Source organism: Pogonomyrmex barbatus, unplaced genomic scaffold (assembly GCF_055798465.1).
Source record: "Pogonomyrmex barbatus isolate J1 unplaced genomic scaffold, ASM5579846v1 scaffold3, whole genome shotgun sequence".
NCBI lineage: Eukaryota > Metazoa > Arthropoda > Insecta > Hymenoptera > Formicidae > Pogonomyrmex > Pogonomyrmex barbatus.
In genome coordinates, this window is record NW_028297127.1 from 7,836,133 (window position 1) to 7,859,341 (window position 23,209).

Below are 23,209 nucleotides of genomic sequence, written 5' to 3' on the forward strand. Positions count from 1 at the left end.
TAATTAACGGTCGAACGTTTTGCGATAATTACGTCTATGATGATGTTTGAAAAACACACTCTCTCTCTCTCTCTCTCTCTCTCTCTCTCTCTCTCTCTCTCTCTCTCTCTCTCTCTCTCTCTCTCTCTCTGTGCATCACGCTCCTATCTAGCTTCTGTATCTGTTACATATTAAACGTGACTGCCTTTTAAACTGGATCTTTCTTTCCAAATACAGCGCGAGCTTTGAGCGCCATTGAATCGAGGCGCTTTCTTCCATGAGTGAAAGGCCTCGCATTATTTAAAATGAACGTGAGCTCGGGCGTGAAAACGAAGAACACTATCGAGTTTACGTGACTTCAAAGGAGTTTATAGATAAAAAGCAGACGGCGTCGTGCCCGGAAATCGGAAACCTTAATGGTTACCTCAGTTACCCCTTTGATTCCCGTCGACGTCGTTCCGATACGTTAAAATGCACCGTAAACGTACGTGGAGAGATCGAAGCCGGCGTTTTCCGTGTCGCCGTTCGGTTTAAAAAAAAAAAAACGAACGTGATTTACCATGCGTTTTCGTGCGCGAAACGTATCACGCGTCGCAAAGCGGCAAACATTGAGCTCATTTAGGTTTTTACACTGCGAACGTGCCCATATGATCGATGCGGTTTTCCACCATACATCGGTACCGCGATGTATTTTCCTTTCGCTGCAATATCTGAGGAATATAGCGCGAAATTGAAGAAAAACAGTAAATATTTGTTCGCCGTACGGGCGCGCGCGCGGGCAATGTAATAGCGCATTTTCTCGTCGCGCATTTAGCGTTAAATGCGATCTGATCCTCGTCTCTCGTACGCAATCTTTGCGTCGGTCATATGGTAAAAATAAAAGAGAGAAGAAGCGAGTCGTCGCGAATGAAGCGATTAAATTGCAGATGGACCTTTTTTTTTTTTTTTTGATCTTTCTATTTGAATTTTCCTCGCACGCCTTGTAATCTGAAATACAAATAGTACTGTGATCTTTGGAACGCAAATTCTCTCGATTATTTACGTACGTAATTTAAACACCTATTCGACTTGAAAATCATGAAAATGTTTCTTACAGCCAGATCATTCTCCGGAATTTGGATTTTTGCCTCGATAATCGGGACGACATGGATTAATTAATCATCGTCGCGGCCGCGCTTCGAACGTCATCCTCGCGCGTTCACGTGCGCGAGATAAAGAGATAATTACGGTTACTTGCGACACCCTCTTCGTGTGCTCGCGACGACGAAAGCGACCGAGCTCTTTCTGTGTGAGAGCGGCGGAGATTGATTTTAATTACACGTTCTCTCCGAAAGCAACCGAAGTGCCATCCCCTTTACTATGCAAGAAGATGGTCCCGTTCGTGATTGCGCGCACATAATTACAGCGACGAAACGAACGGACACGTTAATTGCGACTGAAGACTCGTGACTGCGCGAAATAAATCGTCACAATGAGTATCATGCTCAAAACTTTTTTTTTTTTTTTTTTTTAAATTGAAGAATCTACTTTTTTCGAACACTTGCAAATCCCAGTCATAATAATTGAGTCGATAATCTGCGTTTGAACATTTCATTCTCCGAATGGATTATCTCGATTCTTTTATTCTTACCGCGCATCTTAGTTTATAAAAAAAGGGAATGTTGGAAAATTTTTCAAAACACGACTTCAAAGTGTAAAATATATTTTGATAGGAAATAAATTAAACCGGAATAAATTACAAATTATATTCGGGAGAGAGTTGTTTATATATTTTTATTATTGTTATTTAAAAATTGTTTATTTAATAATTATTAAATTTTTAATTATTTTCATTTATAAATTCGATATTTTCAAAGGAATTATGGTTTAGAAGATCCACGAATACGATTTAAACGACCAGTAGTTTGAATTAACTTTTATAGCATATAACAAAAAGGCTGATAACTAATAAATTTATTATTGATAAAGGATTATTAACAAAACATTTGTTTGCATAATTAAAACTAAATGAAAAACTTGATAAAAAATAGTTTTAAAAATATTGCAAATAAAAAATTGTGGAATACAATTTTTTTTGTGCACAGTCTTATATTAATTTTTTGGTATGATAAGTCTACATTTTTGTGAGAATGGCAGTGTGAAAAAAACGCTAAGAATAGCATCAAGAGTACGGACATTCGCGATTGTATATCGTGAAAACAGGATCAACGTGTTGTGCGTGCTCGAATCCTTTGACCTAACAAAAGGGAGTGGAGCGGAGTCGACTTGAACGTGCGAATTTTGTCCGCAGGACGGTCTGAACAATGGAACCACTGGCGTCGAGATCAAGGTGGCGGACATTCAGAACAGTCCGCCGGAATTTCTGGACTCGCTAACAGGTGTAGTGCGCGAGGACGATCCCATCGGGACTCTCGTGATGACCGTAAAGGCCCGAGACGGCGACAGAGGCATGCCGCGGAAGATGATCTACGAATTGGTCACTAGTGAGTATTCATCTCTCTTCCTCTTCCGTACCTAAATCGCACGAGTACAAGATATTCCGGAGTCGAGTTTTCAAACTAAAGCCAATTTATCTTAATATATATATATATATATGAATCAAAAAGGATAATATTAATGATCGATGTAATATTATAAAAATTTTCATTCTGTCAGAGAGCATCGCGAAATGTACAATTTCGTAAAATTTCCGATTTGATGAGATGAAACTCGGCGAGATTACAAAAATTAATCGCGCCGAGCTTACACGAGTTCCCCCGTATTGCATAAGGCTTTCAATAAAAGTCTTTCACATCACACAAATGTCGAACGTCTGTCTCTCTCGTTCGCAGATCCGTTCGATTATTTCCTGCTGGACGACGACACGGGCGAGCTGAGGACAGCGAAGCCGCTGGACAGAGAGGCGCTGGAGAACTCGACCGGCGTGCTCACGCTGATCGTGAAGGCCCGCGAGCTGATCGACGGCATACCCGGCAACGACAAATTGACGGTATCGACGGCCGAGGCGACCGTGACGATTAAGGACGTCAACGACGAGCCGCCCACGTTCAATCGGCGCGAGTACAACATCGAAATCCCGGAGAACGTGCCGGACGGCACGCCATTGCCGCACCTGGACATGACGGTGAAAGATCCGGATGTGGTGAGCACAGAATATCGGTCGATTCACTCCCGTATATATTGGCTGTCGCGCGAATGCGATCTGATGATTCCCGATCGTCCCGTGAATACGGAACGGGATTCCGCGTTCCCACGATTCTCGGGGGTGTGAAAACGAGGCTCATCCGGCCCGGCAGCGATCAGTAATCCCTGCGAGGGAGCGATGCGGCGCCCCACTATCGAAAAATCAAGGATTAATCCAGTATCCAGCGCGATAAACGCCCGTTAATGCCAACGTAACATTTACATTAATGTATACGAGTTTTTGTAAAGCCGTCGGGCCTTACGGACCTCGGAAAGACGAATTCGGCGTGTGTTCAATTCGGCGTACGCTTATCAAATTTATTTCCCGCGCATTTAATGTAGCAGCGGGAAATGAAACGTTGAGGATAAATAATTCATGACGCGTTATAAAACTACGATATCAAATGATAATCATTATTTCGTCGCAGTCGTATTGATCGCAGCCGACCGCTGTTAAATGCCGTCGCGTTTCCGTCGCACCGCCCGCTCTTTCACGACCCTGAAAGATCCCGTACGCGTACGGGAATGAAAATGAGATCGTGGCGTTTTCACTTTAAGGGCTTAAACTCCGTGTTCTCCCTGCGACTGGACGACATAACGGGTGCGTTCACCGTGGAGCCCGTGTTGGCCACCGGCAGCACGTCCGTGAACATCCGTGTTACGAACGGCTCGCTCGATTACGAAAATCCTAATCAGCGGAAATTCATTATCCTGGTAAGTCAACTGGAGACATCCACCTTTCTCGCCTTTCTTAAGTAGTTAGTAGTTAGTAATTACAGATGTTGTTAAATGGACGAAATCAAAATAGTTTCTAGCTCTAAAGATAAATTCCGTCCAGAAAGAATTTAGCAAGTAACAATTGTAAGTTTAAAATATGAAACACAGTATAATTCGCACAAAATAAAAGTTTTCTCGTTTATTAGCAATTATATCAATAATTTTCATATATTATTATATATTATTTAGGATTTGATTGCAATAATCGAAAGGGTATATCAGATAAAAGCGTCTCTCTTTTTTTCTCCAAGAAAATTAACTGTACAGTAATGATACGTGAGCGTTGCGCGACGTGACGATTATCGTTATCAGGTCGTCGCGGAGGAGGTCCACACAAACCCGAAGCTATCGTCCACGGCGACGGTAACAATCTCCATCACGGATGCAAACGACAATGCGCCTTCCTTCGGGAGTCCCACGTACACGGCTACGGTGTCCGAGACGGCAGCCCCAGGGAGCCCAATTATAACGATTACAGCGAAGGATCGCGACAGCGGACGGTAAGGGCTCGTTAAGCTCATGCTTTGTGCCGCTTTGAGACATCAAAGAGCGTTCACCCTTCATTTATCGTCGCGATTCTGCATGTTCCGCAGCTTCGGCACTGCCGGCATAGTTTACCAATTACTCGGCCAGGGCGCGGAGCACTTTGCGATCAACAAGAAAACCGGCACCATCGCCGTCGAAGCCTGTCCGACGCCCGGAACGTCGCCGTGTCTGGATTACGAGCAACAGACGGAATATTTCCTCACCTACAAGGTACTCCTGGTACAATTACCATATTAATAAACCTCAATAACATTGTCATATGTTTAGAAATGTAATTGGATCAATCGAATTTTACTTGTCCCGTTGAAATTTATATTAGCCGGAAGATCAGCGAAGATTCTGTATTCTTTTTCAGGCGACGGACGACAACGGGGAAGGACAGACAACGAGCGTTTCATTGCGCATCAGCTTAGTGGACGCGAACGATAGTCCGCCGCGCTTCCTGCAGGATAAATATCGCGCGGTGGTGGACGAGGGTGCGGAGAAATTCGAGCCCGAGCTGAAGGTGCAAGCGCGCGACAAGGACAAGACGTCCAAGATCACGTACGCTCTGGTAGGCGGTAACGAGCTCGGCTTGTTCGCTGTCGACCCGGACACCGGCGAGATCACCATCAAAAGTCCGGTCGACATGACCAACGCCACTCACGACTGGATCGACCTGACAATACAGGCGAGCGACGGCAAGTTTGTCGACTCTGCGCTCGTCAACATCACCGTCCGCGACGTTAACAACAATGCGCCCGTGTTCCCGCATGACATATACACGGCCAGCATCGCGGAGATATCGCCGATCGGTAAGCATCTGGATTACGCTTAACGACGATCGTGCGCGTGATCCCCCGATCGTCGCAATTACGAGCAATCTCACGAGTACAATCGAGGTCGCCGGATATGGGATATCTACTTCGAAACGGTGCCCATCTACTAAGAGGACTCGCACGTTCTCGTTGCGAATCATTTCATCATCGTTTACCAAACTAGCCGGTAATTAAGTTGGTAGTTGACTGTATTCGGTTTCGGCAGGAACTGTCGTGGGGGAGGTGACCGCAACGGACGCCGACAGCGGAGTCAATGCGGAATTGGTCTATAGAATACAGAAGGGAGCTTTCGACGATTTCGCCATCAATGAGACCACCGGCGTCGTCACGGTATCCCGAAAATTGGACTACGATGAGAAGAACACGTATCACGTGGAAGTTATAGCGCTCGACAAAGGTATTATCGTTATCATGATTGGGAAAGTTAAATAAGAGACAATGGTTAATATTTGCGTTAATATACAGTGAAAAGAACACTGAATAAATTATTATTACTTTTTGAGCACGTATCGTTAAAATTGTTGCAATTGACTTCAGGCTGATTTGTTCTCGCATTTCGTTTCAGGAACACCGAGCCTGACTGGAACGACGACACTAATGATCGAAGTGGAGAACAGCAACGACAAGGCCCCGTATTTTACCCCTGAAACGCAGCGAGCCGAAGTTACAGAAGACACGCCAATCGGCACCGTTTTCACAACATTGAAAGCCACAGATCCGGACAGCACGAATCTCGAAGCTTTGAACTTTGCCATTTCCGAACCAATCACCGCTATTGATAGAAATGGCCAACGCGTTAACGACAGCAAATCTTTTAAGGTACGAGATATATTTTCCTTTTAAATCTCGTTCAAAAATCTTTTAAATCCGTATAACTTTATATTTCGACATAGAGATAAAAAAAATTGCTTTACTAAATGCAATAATGTTAATATTATAAATTTTCTCATAAAATATACTGTCGCGCTCGCGGCGGGCATTCGCGAAATAAAGCAACTCGCTTTATTACAAAGAGCTTTATTAATTAATCAAGAACAACAGAATCAAACAAATACTCGCCAGATGAGACAGCCTCTCGGCAACTCTCCCGCAATCGACTTCACAAAACAAACAAGCCGTCATCGGACGAACATCAAAACATTCCGCGACACGTCGGTAGGGAATGATTCTCTCTTCGAAGCATTGATTTTCGGGGGCAACGACGAGCGGATCATCGCTCAGTAACACTCTGCTCTCCTCCTCTTCAAAATTGCCGTCCCGGCAATTTTATGAACCTTCTCCTTGAGAGGCCTCCTCTTGCTCAGCGAAGATTCCAGGGCATTGTACGGCTTCTTGCTCTATCCCGAGCTGCTGCTACAGGTTACCGAGCGCCGAATTTCCGGGCCCAATCTTCCGCTCCGTAGGAAATAATGAGCCGCCGCGGAAATCTGCCCCTTTTCTTTCTTGTCTCTTCAATTTTGAGTCTTGTGTACTTCTTTCTTTAATCTTCGGACAAGGAGGGGAATTTATTTCCGTGGACTCTTCGTCCTTATAGACACCTCAAGTCCCTGTCTTGGCGTTCGCCCTATGGCCCAGCGGAAAAACCATCGTCAAAAAGATCGCGGGCAAGGCAATCTTCTTTTAAAATAAAATTAGCCTGATGATCGAGCAAAACGAGAAGATCCTCCTCTCCACGACTTCCTTGCCGAAGCCATCCGTCTCCCCGTTGCACTATCAGAATTCAGATTCCGTTCGTTGTTCCGTTGCACTTTCAGTTCCCGTCAGCGATCGATGCTTCGCCATATTAATAACGATTTGTCCGATCGATCCGTACGATCTCAGACGAGTCTCCAAAATGTCGCGCTCGCGGCGGGCACTCGCGAAATAAAGCAAACCGCTTTATTACAAAGAACGAATTTTATTAATTAATCAAAAACAACAAAATCAAATGAATACTTGCAAGATGACAGCCGCTCGGCAGCAATCGACTTTACAAAACAAACAAATCGTTATCAAGAATCGAAACATTCTGTCGATAAGGAACGACCTCTCTTTGAAATATTGATTTTCGGAGGCAACGACGAGCGGATGCTCGATTGTAACAATACTAATAATAATAAAATACTAATACTAATAAACTATATTATTTAATTTCTTGAAATATTATTATCTTTGCAAATATATTTCTATAATGATAAAAATGAAAATAACTTGTTAATAAAAATATTATTTTTAATTAGAGTATTTTCTTATCTTTATGCCTAGCTTATCTTTATGTTTCTTTATGTTTCTTTTTTTTTGCTTTCGTAGGACTTCTTTGCAGTCGATCGTGCCACCGGACAGGTTTCCGTCGTCCGAGCCTTGGATCGTGATATAGCAGCGACGGTAAGCGTTACAATAGTTGTAAGCGACACCACGGCACCCACATTGCAACAGGGACGAGGTAAATAATAAAATTTTCAAGAAAATGATACAAAATATTCTTTGCCATTTTCAACACGCGCATTACAATTTTCAACAGGCAAACTGGTAGTCACTATCATCGACGTGAATCACATGGCACCCGAATTTCTAAAGCCGTGGACCCGAGAAAATCCCCGGTATCTGATAGAGATGCAAGAGGAGCAACCCACCGGTGCTGTCGTAGGTGCTTTTACGGCAACAGACGCTGATAGTAACATAGCGGGATACGCCATCGATCCTCCGAGCCCTTACTTCAATATTGATAATATTACCGGTAAGTTGCTCGTCGTGAATCCCATGTCAATTCCGCGTAAGCATGTTACCGAAAGTCACCGTCGAAAACCAATTTGCTTACGTTAGTACGGTAGTAAAGCAGCACTTTACTATCGTGAACATGACATATTACAGGAATCTTGAAATAATTTCTCTCAGCAGAGAGAATTTTTAAATATCTTCTAATTTATTGGAACATATTATTTTTCTTTGCATAAAAAAGAAAATAAATTATTAGATAATAAAAACAATAATCAGCATTCTAGATTTTATTTCAGATAACAAATCAGTTTTTCAGGAAGATTGCATCTGTTTTTAGCTGCTTCTAACTTTTGTTCACAGGGATCGTAAGAACCAGTCAAGTGATCGATTATGAAGAAACGAAACAACTGGAATTCATGGTGATCGCTTATGATTCTGGAGTGCCCCAACTTTCCGCGACTGCGAGAGTCATAGTTACTGTGATCAACGTAAACGATCAGAATCCGAAATTCGAAAAGGAACTGTACAATGCGTCGGTAAAAGAGAATTCTCCACCTGGCACTCGCGTTATCGTTGTAAAAGCTACGGATGGCGACGAGGGATCTTTCGGTGATGTCAGTTACAGTCTAATTGGTGAACATGCCGCTGACTTTAACATCGGTAAGCTATTAAACAGTACTTGATTGCATCGTAATGATCGTGAGAAATAAAACTTTATAAATTGAATGTTGATTTTTAATTTCCCTTAGGTTTTAAATCTTATTGGAATATAAAAGAATTTATATATACAGCGTTTAACTTTTGTCTAAATTTACGTGATTTTTTGCAATTTTTAGGACATGAAACCGGAGAAATTACCGTGGGCGGGGCCACAGTTCTCGACAGAGAAATGACGCCGGAAATCACTATAACGGTGATGGCCAGTGACGGCGCCCATGTAAATTCTCGGCGAAGCACCACCGTGCCGGTGGTTGTCAAATTAATTGACGAGAATGATAACAGACCGATATTCTCGCAACACAGCTATAGAGCTTCCGTAGCGGAGAATTTATCCGTTAACCCACCGGCGCCTATCTTACAGGTATCATTATTTATCTTTGATAACTCTAAAGTAACAATTTATACTAACACAAATAGATACAGAATTTTTTTTAAACACAATTTAGCTTGTTTAATATAGAAAATATATAAAAAATTATATAAAATTTTAAATTATCCTTTTTATAGAGAAAATGTCGATAGAAATCATCCTCTTTAGTTTTCAATGTTTTCAACATATTTTATAAGATTTTTAATATTAAAAATTAGAAATATTTTTATAAACATATCACAAAATTGACATAATCACAATGTTTCTTAAGGTACGAGCGGTAGATCAAGATGACGGGACAAACGGCGAAGTCTGGTACACAATCATCAATGGGAACGAAAATGAATCATTTTCGTTAAACCGCGAAACCGGCATTCTTTATCCCGCGGCTGCGCTCCTCGGCAGAGCCGGTTCTTACAGAATCGAGGTTGAAGCACGTGACGGTGCCGGAAACGGTCCACATTCAGACAGATGTTATGTCGACATAAGAGTTACACCTGTGAATCAGCATAAACCGCAATTCGTGATGCCGGAATTGACGAACGCAACTGTGGAAGTTCCAGAGGTACACATGAAAAAAAAAGATTGTTTCCCGTTTGAGAATAAAAAGAGAGCTTATAAATTCCAGTTTTATTATAACTAAAATATATAAATAATTAATGAAATATTAATGTAATATATTAATTAACTGTCACTTTTCAGAATGCAGGTGTGCCGAATTATTTAATACTAACTGTAAAAGCGATCGACAGAGATCCTGGCGAGAATGGTCGTGTCAGTTATCACTTAAAAGTCAGCAATAGGAACGTTCAAGAAACCGAAGAATTTTCTATAGATCAAGAAACCGGCGAACTTCGATCGAAAATTATCCTTGATCGTGAGATCAAGAGTAAATTTGAAGTGAGTAATATATTAAAATATTCTTTATTATGAAACAATTGGGATTCTATGTACATATTTTTTCAGCTTGTTCTTGTGGCAGCCGATCATGGTAGTCCTACTGCGTATGAAACATTGCGTTTATTAACAGTCCAATTAGTTGATACAAATGATAACGTACCACAATTTTATGAGGAATATAATTTCCATGTGTCCGAAAATCGACCAAAAGATTATCTCATCGGTAAAGTTACAGCAGAGGATAAAGATGAAGGCAGACACGCCAAGGTTTACTATTACATAGAAGCAGGTAATAAATGTATATATATAATATATATATAATATATTCTGGAGATGTTTGAAGCATGTCTTTCCTCTTCTTATAATTGTTTTATGAATAAAGCTAAATAAATTTTCGATAAACGTTCGATAGTAAGATTAGTCTCCTTATAATATATTTTAATTTTTAATTTTTAATTATTAACAAACTGTAAAGACTTAAGTGTTATTCTTACAAATATATTATTTGCTCTCTTAGGAAATGAAGGATACGCCTTCTACATGGATAAATCTGATGGCAGTATTTATGCAAATAAATCATTTGATCGCGAGACAAGAGATAAATATATTCTCTCTATTCTCGCATCCAACGATCCTGATCTCTACATCAGTCCCGCGCAATCTGGTCGACCGTTAACTCACAATCCGGAACACGGGCACGTGAACGTGACGATAACCGTGCTGGATGAAAATGATAATCCACCAATCTTTGAACGCAACGATTATTATGCCGGCGTGAATTCCATGGCGAACATAAACGATTTTGTGACCAAAGTAACTGCGTCCGACTTGGACGTCGGTGATAACGGCACTCTTCATTATTACGTCGCCAGCGCGAATCTTTACAAATACGGTTCGGAAAAACCGAGTGGCTCAATAGTGCCGAGCCCGTTTAATGTTACGCAAGACGGAAAACTCGTTACGAGCGGATACATGGCGGAATACAATCAAGATAGATTTATTGTTGAAGTCATCGCCAAAGAAACGGCTATTCCGGAAAGATACGCGATGACCAAAGTCCATGTAAGTTTCTTATAGTTACCATAATAATTTAATGCAATTACTATCAATTTTATATAATATGTTTCTAGTAAATACCTCAATTCAATAACATTATATCAAGTTTATAGTTTTTTCTGCTCAATAGACAAATTGTTTCTGCCCAATAGACAAATTGTTTAAATATTACATTTATATTACATTAATTTTTATTTTTTTCATCAAGGTATGGGTGTTTGAACCATCTCAACTAATACGAGTCATATTATCCCGGCCTCCGGAGGAAGTTAACAGTGAACGAGACGAGATTGTTTCGGAATTATCCAACGCCACGCAAAGCAGAGTCGTAGTGGATGATATCAGATATCACGTTGATGCTTCTGGACACATCCGCAGAGAATGGTAATTCCACATAGATAATTTTTTGTTTTCTATTTTTTTCTCGTATATCTCTTTCTGTGTATATCTTGTACAATCTATATAAAAATTTTTTTCTAGGTGTGACATGTATTTGCACGTCGTTGAACCGAAAACTCAAACCATCGCGCCGATTCCTCATGTGCTCAAGGTTATTGATGCAAAATACGATTTCTTGAAGCATTATTATGCTGGATTTGCCATAGAAAATGTCGTAGTGAGTATCGAGATATTTATGATTTAATCATATGATTTAATTCGAAATATAATTATTTTGTAATTGCACGAAATAAGCCTCCTTATTACTATAAAAAACAATCGATGATATTGCTATATAAAATCATTGAAGCATATTGATGCATATAATTCGTGATCATTTCAGCCTGCATACGCTGGAGTTCAAGAGGAACCGTTTGATCCTGCACTCGCTGCTTTAATAGCTCTCTTAGTTGTCTTACTCGTAGGCGCGGTCACGGTAACGGTAGTTTGTTGCTGTTTACGCCATTGGTAAGAATACAAAGACTCCAGATGTGCTCTCGCTTATAAATGTGACATTTCTATGATGTCAATGATGTTTCAGGGTAATAACTGTGCCAAATGATATACGCAAGAAGGACGGCCTAATTAAGAAACAGATCATCGATGAATTAAACACGACGGAGAACCCACTGTGGATCGAGCAGTAAGTTTCATTTCCCGCGCACACATACACAATTTTTTATATATCATACATGACAAAGCATTTTTCTTGATTGCAGAAAATTGAAGCTCTACGAGGAGCAAGAATTAACGATGCAAGTGTTTAGCGAGCCCGAGGGCGGTCTCGGCGGCGAGAGACGTGGCAGTGGTGTAAGTGTCGGCATGGGTGACACGTCTCAAGATAATACTTATGCTACCATCCAGCATCCATTGCCTGCGAATAGGCATCGTCCGACCACGCCGGATTACACAACGCTTCCAGGAAATCACAATGTATAAATAAGACTGATAAGTAATATTGTAGACTGTGAGACCTCATTGCACCGACAAACTTAACTAACTTTTAACAATTCTCTTTCTTAGATCATAGTTTTAGTTTTAACATAAATGTTCTGAGAATTACTACATAATGTCTTTTTTGTTCCAAGAATTAATGTACATAAAAAAAAATCAATCATACTTAGTGGATGTACACAATATAATTTAAAATATAATTTTCAAAATAACAAAGATAATTAAATATGATTTAAAGTAATATAAGATAAGAATAAGGCTTAAATATTGTTCTTTTTCATTTTATTTCAGTTATACGAATCGGCAATGGGTTTTCAAGGCTCAACATTCCAACCTTCCCCGAATGTGATGCCGCAGCTGACAGTCGACCGTGACGGTCAACCCCAGTTCGTTTCGGGGCTAATATAAATCGGCTCTGAGATATACGGGCACGCTCGGCCCGTTCTCTCCTCCCTTCCCCTTTCTATCTCTAAATAAGCTCCGTCGCCGTACGTTGTACCTCTTTGTCCGCGGCTCTTTTTCATCGCACGCGCCTCTTCGGAGCGTACTTCGGGCGACTCGCATGCACACACCTCTTTGACAATAACCGAATTAAATATTGGTCGGGTTTGTCCTGCGAGTAGACGCGTGTACGAGAAGAGCAACACGACATTCACATAATACGACATGACACACGACATTCGCGAGATTCGCCCTTTTTTACTTGCGTGATTTTTGCCATTTTCTCAGTTCAAACTCTTCCGCGAGAGCTTGCGAAAGGACTCATGATGAAGAGTGACGACGAACGACACAGTCAATATTACTGGAGTAATTAATCCCCGTAGCTGGTGTGTGCATGTATATATGTGTGCGTTGCCAACCTGGGGTCCCGTCTGACCTTATCGTTAGAGCTACTTTTTAGAAGAATCAAAAAAGAAAACGCAAAAGAAAAAAGCGAGAAGATTATAAGCTAAGTAAAATAGACACTGTGAGATAACTCGACACGACCGAAGCTTGGCACGACAGATATATGTATATAAGTGAATGTGTAGATTCCGTCCAGCCCAGTTTTTGTATTACTTTGTATTACTTTCGTTAATTTAATATAGTATTTAATCCGAAATACGTACGCGCTTTCGAATTTCACCGCGCCATTTACAACGATCACTGCCACGTTTCTGGTATCAATGTGATGCGGTTATCATCTCGTGAATAAATAATCGCGCCATTGTTGCTGCACGCACAACGGGACGTAATCAAGATAGTAGCGCGATATAATTTTCAAGTTAGTACATTGTGTATTATGTTACTAGTGTATTTATTTAAGATAGCATTACTTTAACTGATGACTGATATTTTTCTTCTTTCCGATTAAACTGTGATTTGATTGCGCCCGAGTATGAGTGCAATGATTTAAATCGTAATGATTTTGCACGAGTTGCTGGCGATGGGCGGACATAGTCATATCATAGTTAGATGAAGTAATGACACTCGCAGCGAATTCCAGTGTCATTGCGGCGAAACGATCTTGCCTTCGAGAAATCGTGTCGACTTTACACTTTTAATATCGACCACACAAACCGTCCTCGGCTGAGAACATAGAAGATCGTGACCTTCGGGAATTCCCTGCGGATGCCACTTTCCGTAAAAAAAAAAAAAAAAAAACGTATCGCAACTACTCGATAAAAGCAGTAACTTAAACTTACGATCGAGTTATTTCTAAGAATATTTAATGTAAAACTATTATCGGTATCATGATATTATTAGATGGTTATGAATATTCCAGTTAGCAAAAATATCTGTTTTATTAATTACAAATTTATTGTAATATTGTAACATATTTTATGTAAGTCATTAATAAAAAATATTCGTACACCAGATCTTAGACTAATCTGTATGTTGAATTTGCTTCATATTATTTTGACTGACATTTTTAAGGTGATCTGTAGGAGTTTCAGGACAAATTTCATTTTGTTCTTCCTTCTTGGGAACATCTGTAGAGTCAAATTTCTGTATGATTTCGTCTTTTGAGTTTGCCGTAAAATCTGAAGTTCTATCAGCTGATGATTCTGGTTGATTAAGCCATAATTTATATTCTATTTGCGTAAGAAATTTCTTAATATCCATACAAGTTGGACATGTATATTTAACACCTTTTAAATTTGGCAGTGATTTGATCATGATTGATTCACTGGGTATAAGAGGTCTCTGACATCCTTCACATATGTTTTCTTTTAAATCCGGTTTCCTAAGGTAATATGAATCATTAACATAAATCATATAAATCAAAATCTTTTTTCACATAAACTTTTTTTTTAATTTCTCAAGAAAATAAATTATCTAGAAACTTACAAAAAATCTGTAGAATTTTTAGGACGAGTTTCATTTGGTTCTTTCTTCTTGGAAAGTACTTCTGCAGAGCTACATTTCTGTGTGTTTTTATTTTTTGATTTGGCTGTAAAATCTAAAGTCTCAATTATTGATTCTGGTTGCTCAAGCCATAATTTGTATCCCTTTCTCATAACAAATTTCCTAATATTCATACAAGTTAAACATGTCCATCTGAGACCCTTTAAAGGATTCGATAGCAATCTAACTCTGGCTGATTCTCCAGGTATAAGCGGACTCTGACACCATTTACATATGCTTCTCTTTAAATCTGGTTCCCTAAAATAACAAATCATTAATACAAATTCCATGAACAATTTTCTTTCCTAAATTTAAAAAAAAAATTGCAAAATTATTTAAAAACTTACATACGTAACACCGCCTTCTTGGCACAAGCCACCATATTATTACCGAAATAAGATGCTGCAACTCGATTCGATGTTGCCATGAGATAACTAGCCTACAATAACATAGCAATAGTGTTATATATTTATACATTACATTACTAGATAAAAATTATTATAGTAGATAAATAAATCGCTTATTTGATAAGCGAACTAATAATGTAATTGCTACGATAACGTTATATATCTACAGATTACATTACTAGATAAAAAATTATTATAGTAGATAAATAAAGATCGCTTATTCGTTTTCACCAATAATAAATTAACTTTAATCCCGGTATAATTCACTTATTTTTTTTCAGTTTTAAAAATTAGAAAAAAATAAAAAGTAAATTAAACCGAAGTTAAAATTAATAGATGTTGAAATAATAGACATTACTGAAGAATGTAAAGTTTCGTAATTACCTGATATAAGTAATTCATTCGTTCAAATACGTCTTTATGCTGGCAAAACTTATTTTTGTTCTCTATAAACACACGTGTATAAATGTTTAGAACATATTTATACATATAGATATATGTTTAAAAATATTTAAGTGATATTAACTTACTCATTTTTAAATCTATTATTTACTGCTCCGAATTGGATAAATAATTAAAAATTGATAATCTGACAATTTATATTCAATGTGTTTATCTGGGCAGTTTCACAACATGTTTTTTAGGTTAGAACATGAGAACTAACAGGAACCAGTGATGTCAGGTGCTAGACCTGCCAGATGGGGGGATAAACTTCCGGTAGCATTTCTGTACATACGTATGAGGATTTCATGAATTATGTGATTCGATAGCTTCACATTCAGAAATACAAGATGTTTAGATGCTTCTCAGAATTTATATATTACGTTAATTTATTACATATTAAATATTACAAAGAACAATAAATTTTATATTCGAGCATGATTATCTTTATATACATATATCAGAAATAGCTTTCAACTTATATTTTTGTTAAAATAATATAGTATGTTATTATCTTTATAAACTTCATAATATATAATATAAAACTATCACAAGTACTATATATACTATATATAAATAAAGTAATATAAATTTTATAAATAGGATGTAAATATTATTTATAAACTACGATGAACCTAATAACATATCTTTGAATGTGTTATTTGTATGTACCATACGTCACTGACTCTTTTGCTCCAATGCGTAGGCACGTGTTGTCCCTCCATTTGATAGCCTCGGTTTGATTATAGGCCTGTTCTCTTTGGCTGAACTGGTTGTACTAGTTTAAAAAGATTTTCGCAAGATTCACAAAGTACGCGACGAGTCGCTGGCGAAACGGAGGAGCCGCGAATCGCGCGAGGGGGGTTTCAAAAATCGCAAACATTGACGCGCGCTATCGACATTTCGCGCCGGGCGAGATCGCGCGGGAAAGAAGTTCGATCGTTTCATAAAAATGGGCATTCCGGAGGCGCGCCTGTGTGCGTGCGTGAACGCACCAAGTGCGTCTCTTACAGCGCACACACAACCTACTGCGTATACATGCATGTACGTAACGCGCGCGCGCGCGCGCGCGCGCGCGCGCACACACACACACACACACACACACACACACACAGAGCAGCGAGCCGTATATCGATTTATATGCGGCCCACCGTGTCGATTTTTTTTTTTTTCTTATATATTACTATCTTTCCTCGAATTAAAGTACAAGAACGAAGAAAAGGTGCGATGAGAAATGCAAATCTGAAAGTAACTTCGCGATGTAAATTATCATGAGAGAAGAAAAAAGCGAAAAAGCTCTAAGAGTCTTGACGCGTAATCTATACTTTCAGATATATAGAAATGTTTGTCAGCTACAAATGAAAATAATCTACTATCTGTAAACTGAAGAAATCCGAGATTCGTCCGGCAGTTTTCGTTATTACCACTCTGAGACTGTGATGGTTGAACTTATGGGAAGGCTGCCATCGTAACCAGCTTGACGAAAATTTCACGTTGAATAGTCCGCGAGCTGTACGGCTGCGGTGGCATTAGTTTGTATTTGCTGCAGAAAGCGGCCGGTTGCAACAGATAGCTTTACTTCACTTCGGGAAGGTCACTTTTATTTGCTACTATCAGAATTTTATTATCGGCAAAGTTTCTGTAACAAAGACACGTTATGTAACGCATAAATATTAGATGCGAGAAGGCTGTAAAGGTTGCAAGAAGGTTGTTTACGACGTAAATGCGTGCTATATACTCGAACGATTTTGAATTACTGGCGTCATAGACGAGAGCGGCCGCATCACATTAGATTTCCACCGGTGTTAAAGCATCCTGGACATTCAGCACGTTTATATCCTTCAACACCATCGTCTTCTGCTGTCCATATAACGTGCAACGTATTTAGTCACGTGTGCGTTCGACGGTACCATCGTTCAATTTCTAGAATTACGTCCGAAGAGATGAATACGATAATTCTGTTGAGGATCCAATAATTGTAATAAACAATTTACCTCGAGTTTAGGCTCGATGAGAGTCCGACACAACGTGACCTTCCCGCTATTCTTTGAATCTATGACGTGACAAGTATAAACATTTCTGCTAGATTGCTTTTTCGCCAGATCTACCTTCTTTTCGCGAGTGATGATAGCGCTCGCTTGACACTCGTGGCACATATTATATCCCAGATATGCCATGTATTCTATAGTTTTACGCACATTTGTCAGTGTTAGCAGCCCATTGACACATATATTCTTGAAATGTGGGCCATTCCTAAAGGAATCACATACTTATACATCATAGCAAAGTTATTTACTTTGAAACATATATTGCCATTTGATATTTCCCCGTTTTTCAAAAATACATATATCGCTTTCTTTTAGTTTAGTCTACATACATTTGGCATTCTAAAAATAATGAGTACGAACGTTCAACTTTTCATTCATGGATACAGTATATCTGTACTCATCGTCCCAAGGTGGAACAAGGCATCGTGAGAACAACGACTCCATTTCTCCAAGAGCATCGTCACGGTCGCGCTGCATAAACAATAAAGTCAGAAACTCCTGTCTCTTGTGCGACAATTCTGTGCTACAGTCGAGCGGGACTTTCAATCTGAAAACCGAAATTACTCAGTGACATATTGGAAGAATGTGGCTCCGTAACTTTTATACATATGAAGGATGATATATTCTTTTGACAACTCGTTATCATATCTAAATTTTCTTAATACAGCCCAGGTTGTTTCGTTTCTTCCGCGTTGTATAAATATTGTAAATACATGAAACCTACATAAAACCTACATAGTAATAATTAATAACTCACATATACATTTAATACTTAAGATAATTGAAATATTCACCTTTCATCGTGATATATCCGTTACATATACCGTCGCAAATATTTTTTGACAGTACAGCTTTCACATGTTCCAGTTTCTTGCTGTTATAACGGTGTGTTGAAGCACCATTGCCGAAATGCATTCAGCATTCAGCTCCATATCATTTAAAAGACCGTCATTATCTACATCACATTATCTGCATCAGAAAAGAAATAATATAGTTTATATCACGAATTATTTTTTTCATGTATATATATCATATATTTATATGAAGTATATACTTTAAAAATTCGCTGTAAAGCAGTTTTGCATTCCTTCTGTAAGCTGAAATCAGAATGATTTGATGAGAAAGGAAGCTCAGGGAATAAATTAAAGAAAAAATAAAATGTAAAGCAAAATTTCTCACCTCTTGTGTATCATAATTATATAAAGAGATAGTTGGATGCAGAACTGCTTTTTGTGCATAATAAAACGTCTCTGAGACATTTTGAAGTGTTTTCACTGAACACTTGAAAGAAATATATTATATTTCTTTAGATAAATCTTTCCATTATTCATATTATTATTCATATTGATTGAGCAAACTGTATCTTACATCTATGCAACTTTCAATCTCTGTGAATTCTTTCATGATATACAGCCTGAAAGAATTCATTTCAGAATGCAAAATGTAGATTAACAGGAAGGATTGTAAGGAATAGGATTGCTTAATTTAAAGTCTTCTTAAAAGTCTACAAACCTCTATAGTAGAATAATCCACGAGATCAATCTTATTGCCTACAAGTACAACTGGACATCGAACTGGTTGTTGGGTAAGCATCTTCTGATTAAGGATAGTCAGTAACTGGCAGCTCTGTCCAGAATATCCTCGTCATCCACTGAATAAACCACACATATCACGTATGCCTTCTGGATCTCCTCTGCCAATTGATTATCTGTTTGTTCCACAGCTGTAAAGAACAGGTTATTATTTCCTTTTACATAAGATAATCTTGGAAAATGCAAATAAATTCTCTGATGAATCGTTCAATCACATTCGGGTATCTTAATTATCAAGTAGTATTATCTCATTTAAATTATATAGAAACCTAACGGAAATCTAAAGGAAGAAGCGTACCAAAAGTACCTTTAATAATCGACTATATGCGTCGGCACCTGCTCTGGCGTCACGTCTGCCGGTATCGTGATTTCCTCGGTCTTACTCGGCACCTCCTCCGCATACTCCTCGCTCACCAGAGACAATATCAGGGAGGTTTTACCGACGCCACGCTCACCGATCAACAGTATCCTGACGTTGCGCCGAGGCGCGACCGGACGCTACATCTCGGCGTCGCTGACTGTCGTCTCAAACGACGGCGTTCTCAGTTCTTCACGAACGGCATCTTCCGGAGGAGATGCCTCGGTGACTGGACTATAACCTATAAATGCACGCAGCCTCGGCGACTGTGATCAGTATCACAGTGATATTTCAACGGCGACGAAACAACGACCACGACGATGTTTCTTTTTTTTTTTTTTTTTTTTTTTCCACTGATATTTCGTGCCATGAAAGAATCACCTTATATACCCCACCTCAACGCTTCATCGAGATGCTGACTGCGCGACCGTCGCGGTTAGAGACCAAATCTCACAGCAAATCTCGGCGGTTTCGACGGACTTAAAGTAATAGCGCTTCGAGGGTGGTTTTTTCAAGGTTACCTATGCCATCGCAATGAATGGCTGTGTTCAGCAGAAAAAGCAGCTTAGTAAGCGCATTATGATATGCTGCCAACATTAAGAAAGTTCTGCTGAACGCTTATTCTAAGGAGGTATTTGTTTTGCAACTTCTCAATAAATTTGCCAGGGGTTAATGCTGCTTAAACTTAAATTTTGATTTATTTTATCAAACGCTATATGTACTAAAATATTTCTTTTTATTCAGGAAGCGCTCAAAACTGTAATTATTTAAATTTTGTTCAAATATATTTAATGAGATATTTAACGAGATATTAATTTACGGGGCTCAGTGCTTAACGCTCGACTCATATCGAAGGATGGCAGGTTCAAAGCGAGCTGGCCCCCTCGCCCTATATACTTGTTTCACGATTTTTTGAGAGTTTCTTTTGGAAACTTAATAAAAAATTTACAATTCGAAGATCATAAAGGTAAATTCGAAATATATGAAATAAGAGATTTCAAAAACAAAATCCTTCAATTTTCATTCGCATCCACAGTTGAATCCAAAACTTAGCGCTTTTACCGCGCGGGATCTCCAAAATCGGCACGGTGATCAAGATTGATAATCCCTTTTGTCAAGAGATGTTATTTGATATATCTCAATGAACGGAAAATAATTTTCGTACACATTGCAGTAACCGTAATTGATTACTCAAACTCATAGAATGAGTTCTAAGCCTGAAATCACGTTGGAACACTTTTATATTTTTTAATGGCACTTACGCAAAGAAAGAAGGAGAAGTGAGTATACAAAAATATATCAGAAAAGTACATCTTTCTCTAATTAAATAATTTCTGCAGGTTCTTATAATGTGAATGCATGTTCTTTTTTATAGGAGGAAAAGAAGATATTGTATTACTATCCAGAACAGGATCTAGATATACAAATAAAAAATATTGGGCTTAGCGAAGCGATAATCAAGTTTATAGAGTATGTACTTTGCGATTAAGTATAAGGAGAACATTTCTACAAAAGAGATTGCATTGCAGATTTTTCAATCCTGGTCAACCATGTGATTATTGTCATACATACAAGACACGACAGATATACTATCAATCAGAACTAAATTTCTGGATGGTAATGATAAGTATTTAAAAATGATGAAATAATATAAAATTATTCTTTTAAATTATTAATTATATTTATGTAATATTAAAAACTAAATTTATACGATACTTTACAGATTGTTGGAATACCATATATCTATAAGGAAAAGGATGGTAATAAATATCAGAATGATGAAGTATCCAGTGGTGTTTGCCAAGCTATTAAACAGCTTATTAAAACAGACATATATGATGTTTAAATTATTCATGAGTTCTTTTGAAACAATCATTAATGATCCCGAATCTGTAATGTTGTTGAAATTCAACCTGGAACATTTTTATCCACGGGTAAGAATCATGAATGCACATTTGTTTATAAAGTGTAACCTAAATATGGCTTGATATTTAATATTCTACCTCTGTTTCAGTACCTGCTTTCATTGAAACTGAACAATAGTGACATCCTAGATATTTTTCAAGGTCTACAATTTTTGTCTCTTGATAAGATTACATTTCTTAAAGTGCAATGCTTTATGAATCTGGTAGAAGCTATGTTTACACAAGTAAAATATACAGCATTTCTCTATAATGATCAAGTTGTTTGATAAATTATGTATTCATTATTTCTCTACTGCGATAAATGAATTAACTTTTGCACAAGATTTATATGATGTATGATTTAGGAGCGGCTTGGAACCTGAGGACATGCAAGTAGTTTATTATTTAGTGAGCACTCTTTTACCAGCTCATCTTGAAAAAGAATTGCATGGAGGCTCAATACCTAGAAATTCCCCCTCACCGTTCACTTCGCACTATGGAAAGTAAGAAACGATATATTCACATCACATTGCAATGTAAATGTAAATTGCGAAGAGAATGCCATTAAAAACATTTTTGTTTAGATTTGTTACTGGGCCTGCTAGCGTTAATGAGCCTAGTTTAATTGGAAAATCATTGAAAATTTTTATTAATTATTCTACCTTCAAACCTGTGTCATTGTATCTAGTAGTGTATCGAGCACTAAGTACTACAATATGCCTTTTCATCGATAGTAAGTAAAACATAAACAATTACAGTTATATCATGTGGAAATAAAATAATAATAAAATATTCATATTTTATTTTACAGAGAAAACTAGTCTATTAATTGATTTTTTCAAAAGCTTAGACAGTTTTCTAGGCCCACAATTAACTACATTAGTTAGCTCTGTAGCTGACAGTGCTTTAAACATATAATAATCACACCAGAATCATGTACTAAGTATCTATATTTTAACAAGTTAAATTTAGCATATAAAAGTACAATATATTTAGATAATAAACTGCTCTAACGTACTTACAATACCTGAGGATTATCACGGATATATATAATGATAAAAACAGGTATGTACATTTCAAAATTCTAAAATTCACAAAACATGTGCGCTAATGAGAATTATGTGTTAATCAATTTGATTTTTAGACTGAAAGAAGCTGGAGAAATAATCATAAAGACCATAAGCGATTATTGGGTTGTTGGAAAATTGTCTAATTTAAGAGAATTTTTTGTTATACAACAAAAAAGTGCAAGTATTATAGAAATTGATGATGAGTAATATATTCATGATACTGGATTGTGATAATTATATAATAAATAATCTCTCTTTGTTAAAGATGAAGTGAAGAGGTTTTGTGAAAAACAATTAAAAAGTCTTTTTTCACCGATAATTATATAGAAAAAACAGAAAATAAGTCATAAACATTATTTTCTTAATTTTCAAAATCTTTTATAATGTAAACTCTATCTCGTTAATTATCAACAGGCAATATACATTCTGTAAAATAACTACAGGAAGTTGTGTAATTTACGTACATGTTATGTGATATAAAATTTCTTTCTCTATTATATAATAAATTTCTTTCTCTATTATATATTTTATATTACTCATTAATATTGAAAAATTTAGATATT

At 37.9% G+C, this 23,209-nt stretch overlaps 2 protein-coding genes and 2 pseudogenes across 8 annotated transcripts in view; 2 read left to right on the forward strand and 2 right to left on the reverse strand.

The window, feature by feature from the left end:
- Cad87A (cadherin 87A) overlaps positions 1–14,297 on the forward strand; it is a 178,697-nt gene extending 164,400 nt beyond the window's left edge. For all 5 annotated transcript variants that reach the window (XM_089079860.1, XM_089079861.1, XM_089079863.1 and 2 more), the window contains 22 exons: positions 2,270–2,462; positions 2,811–3,121; positions 3,721–3,876; positions 4,252–4,439; positions 4,533–4,695; positions 4,841–5,279; positions 5,509–5,700; positions 5,869–6,122; positions 7,593–7,725; positions 7,804–8,019; positions 8,361–8,660; positions 8,837–9,081; positions 9,362–9,655; positions 9,793–9,990; positions 10,057–10,279; positions 10,508–11,052; positions 11,255–11,430; positions 11,527–11,662; positions 11,828–11,952; positions 12,026–12,127; positions 12,204–12,417; positions 12,730–14,297. In XM_089079860.1, the coding sequence (XP_088935986.1) occupies positions 2,270–2,462; positions 2,811–3,121; positions 3,721–3,876; positions 4,252–4,439; positions 4,533–4,695; positions 4,841–5,279; positions 5,509–5,700; positions 5,869–6,122; positions 7,593–7,725; positions 7,804–8,019; positions 8,361–8,660; positions 8,837–9,081; positions 9,362–9,655; positions 9,793–9,990; positions 10,057–10,279; positions 10,508–11,052; positions 11,255–11,430; positions 11,527–11,662; positions 11,828–11,952; positions 12,026–12,127; positions 12,204–12,417; positions 12,730–12,846 (4,920 nt within the window). In that variant the 3' untranslated portion in view covers positions 12,847–14,297. The remainder of the gene's footprint in view (positions 1–2,269; positions 2,463–2,810; positions 3,122–3,720; positions 3,877–4,251; positions 4,440–4,532; positions 4,696–4,840; positions 5,280–5,508; positions 5,701–5,868; positions 6,123–7,592; positions 7,726–7,803; positions 8,020–8,360; positions 8,661–8,836; positions 9,082–9,361; positions 9,656–9,792; positions 9,991–10,056; positions 10,280–10,507; positions 11,053–11,254; positions 11,431–11,526; positions 11,663–11,827; positions 11,953–12,025; positions 12,128–12,203; positions 12,418–12,729) is intronic.
- On the reverse strand, positions 14,204–16,487 carry Rpp21 (ribonuclease P protein subunit Rpp21). Its single transcript, XM_089079878.1, has 6 exons — positions 16,347–16,487; positions 15,764–15,959; positions 15,618–15,679; positions 15,174–15,265; positions 14,770–15,084; positions 14,204–14,665 (listed from the first exon to the last, which is right to left on the reverse strand). Exons 2-6 carry the CDS (start codon positions 15,765–15,767, stop codon positions 14,305–14,307), a joined length of 834 nt encoding a protein of 277 aa, XP_088936004.1. The 5' UTR covers positions 15,768–15,959; positions 16,347–16,487; the 3' UTR covers positions 14,204–14,304.
- A 762-nt stretch (positions 16,488–17,249) lies between these two features.
- Positions 17,250–20,269, reverse strand: LOC105427132 (mitochondrial Rho GTPase-like; annotated as a pseudogene). The gene is made up of 10 exons (XR_016139990.1): positions 20,194–20,269; positions 19,235–19,445; positions 19,091–19,136; positions 18,902–19,003; positions 18,775–18,812; positions 18,517–18,688; positions 18,329–18,442; positions 18,083–18,269; positions 17,669–17,927; positions 17,250–17,597 (listed from the first exon to the last, which is right to left on the reverse strand). The product of XR_016139990.1 is annotated as a mitochondrial Rho GTPase-like (transcript).
- Positions 20,162–23,123, forward strand: LOC105427075 (vacuolar fusion protein CCZ1 homolog; annotated as a pseudogene). Its single transcript, XR_016139910.1, has 11 exons — positions 20,162–20,303; positions 20,417–20,639; positions 20,709–20,952; positions 21,048–21,142; positions 21,202–21,294; positions 21,395–21,606; positions 21,687–21,861; positions 21,941–22,079; positions 22,161–22,309; positions 22,388–22,641; positions 22,721–23,123. The product of XR_016139910.1 is annotated as a vacuolar fusion protein CCZ1 homolog (transcript).
- Positions 23,124–23,209: the final 86 nt, after the last annotated feature.

Coding starts and splice junctions, on each gene's coding strand:
- Rpp21 (XM_089079878.1), bottom strand. Junction 15,266..15,617: donor GAATGAATTACTTATATCAG/GTAATTACGAAA, acceptor ATGTTATTGTAG/GCTAGTTATCTCATGGCAAC. Junction 14,666..14,769: donor AAAAATTCTACAGATTTTTT/GTAAGTTTCTAG, acceptor ATATTACCTTAG/GAAACCGGATTTAAAAGAAA.